Raw genomic sequence first — 1,419 nt, 5'->3', positions numbered from 1 at the left:
GCAATCTCCGAACCACGTTACATCGAACTTGTTAGCGATTTGGTATTCTTTCTTTATTATTTTCATTAGTTAGTTGTATTTTCGCTTGCGCACTAACTTTCTAGAGTTCTTATATATTATAATTTTATTCTGAATTAATGTCCAATAGAAAAGGTATACAAAAGTCACTCCTAGCCTAGCATGAGTTGACATTTATTTTTATTATCATGGTATGCTAGCTAGACTAGAGTACATTTTGATTCAACAACTTCAAGTCAAGAAGGTTGCGATTCTGGCACGGAGCATAGCAGTGCTGTTGCTGTCTGGATGGTTCAGATAGTATTCATGATCCTCCCCTGCCGCCTCATACAACTCAGCCGTCCCGCACCACCCACTACTCTTCGTCAATGCCTCATAGTACATCAGCGCCCGATCCCTCATCGCGTCCTTCTCCGACGTGCACAGCAGCATGCGCGTGCACCCTAGATCTGCCAAACTCGGCGCTCCCACCGCCAAGGGATTCACGCGCGGGTCGTCATTCCCGGCCGTCGACTCTGGGCAAATCATTCCCCACAGTTGGTCCAACTTCTTCCTTAATACTGGATCGGCTGCTTTCTCTGAGGCTGTCAGATTTTTCCCCCAGAAGTAAGGATCTAGCAGTATCGTCCCTGCTAGCTTCAAGCTATAACTGGAGATCATCCCTTGAGACCCAACTCGCATAGCCAGGTTGTGCACGATGTTGCCGCCGGCACTGTCGCCGGCTAAGTAGACTCTGTCATAGTCAGCATGATCGAGGAGCCACGGTTCTACGTACACATGCAGAATATTATATATATGTGCCAAATTATTAAAAAAATATATTATTTTAATTTCTATGTTAATTATTATATCATTTTTCTCACCGACGTCGCTGCGATGGGATGCGACCCATTCGAGAGCAGCCCAACAATCATCATATTGCACAGGGATATGGTGTTCCGGTGCGCGACGGTAGTCGACGGAGAGGATGATAGAAGAGGACACGGCCGCGAGGCCATTGAGATGGCGGTGGACGATGGGGGAGGCAGAGGAGAATATGCAAAAGCCGCCGCCGCGAAAGTAGAGGATGAGGGAGAGCTTTGTGCTAGTAGAGTTGATATTGATAGGAGGAAGATAGATGCGGGCGGAGACATCGGCGGAAATGCGGATATCCTTGGAGTCGACGTTAGTGAGGGGGTCAAGGCCGGGCGGCGTTTGCTCCTCCGCCTTGAGCCGCTTGACAGAGCCGTCTTTGTAGACGAGAAAGTAAGGAGAGTAGTCATAGATCACAGGGTTGTTGTCCGATGCCATTCCACTTATTCCCGAAAGCAAAGATAGAACCATTATATAGAGAAGAATTCCAGCTGCTCGCGCCGACCACACTTGCATTAAGGATATAAGCTGCGGGTGGGGCAAGAACAT

General features: G+C 48.1%; 1 protein-coding gene across 1 annotated transcript; it reads right to left on the bottom strand.

Moving 5' to 3' along the window:
• Positions 1-249: 249 nt before the first annotated feature.
• On the bottom strand, positions 250-1,419 carry LOC122050270 (2-hydroxyisoflavanone dehydratase-like). Its single transcript, XM_042611190.1, has 2 exons — positions 882-1,419; positions 250-785 (listed from the first exon to the last, which is right to left on the bottom strand). The coding sequence occupies exons 1-2, from the start codon at positions 1,417-1,419 to the stop codon at positions 250-252; spliced, it is 1,074 nt and encodes a 357-aa protein (XP_042467124.1).

This window comes from Zingiber officinale, chromosome 3A, assembly GCF_018446385.1.
Source record: "Zingiber officinale cultivar Zhangliang chromosome 3A, Zo_v1.1, whole genome shotgun sequence".
Classification (NCBI taxonomy): Eukaryota; Viridiplantae; Streptophyta; class Magnoliopsida; order Zingiberales; family Zingiberaceae; genus Zingiber; species Zingiber officinale.
The sequence above is the reverse complement of the archived record's forward strand: the minus strand, read 5'-3'. Positions and strand labels throughout refer to the sequence as shown.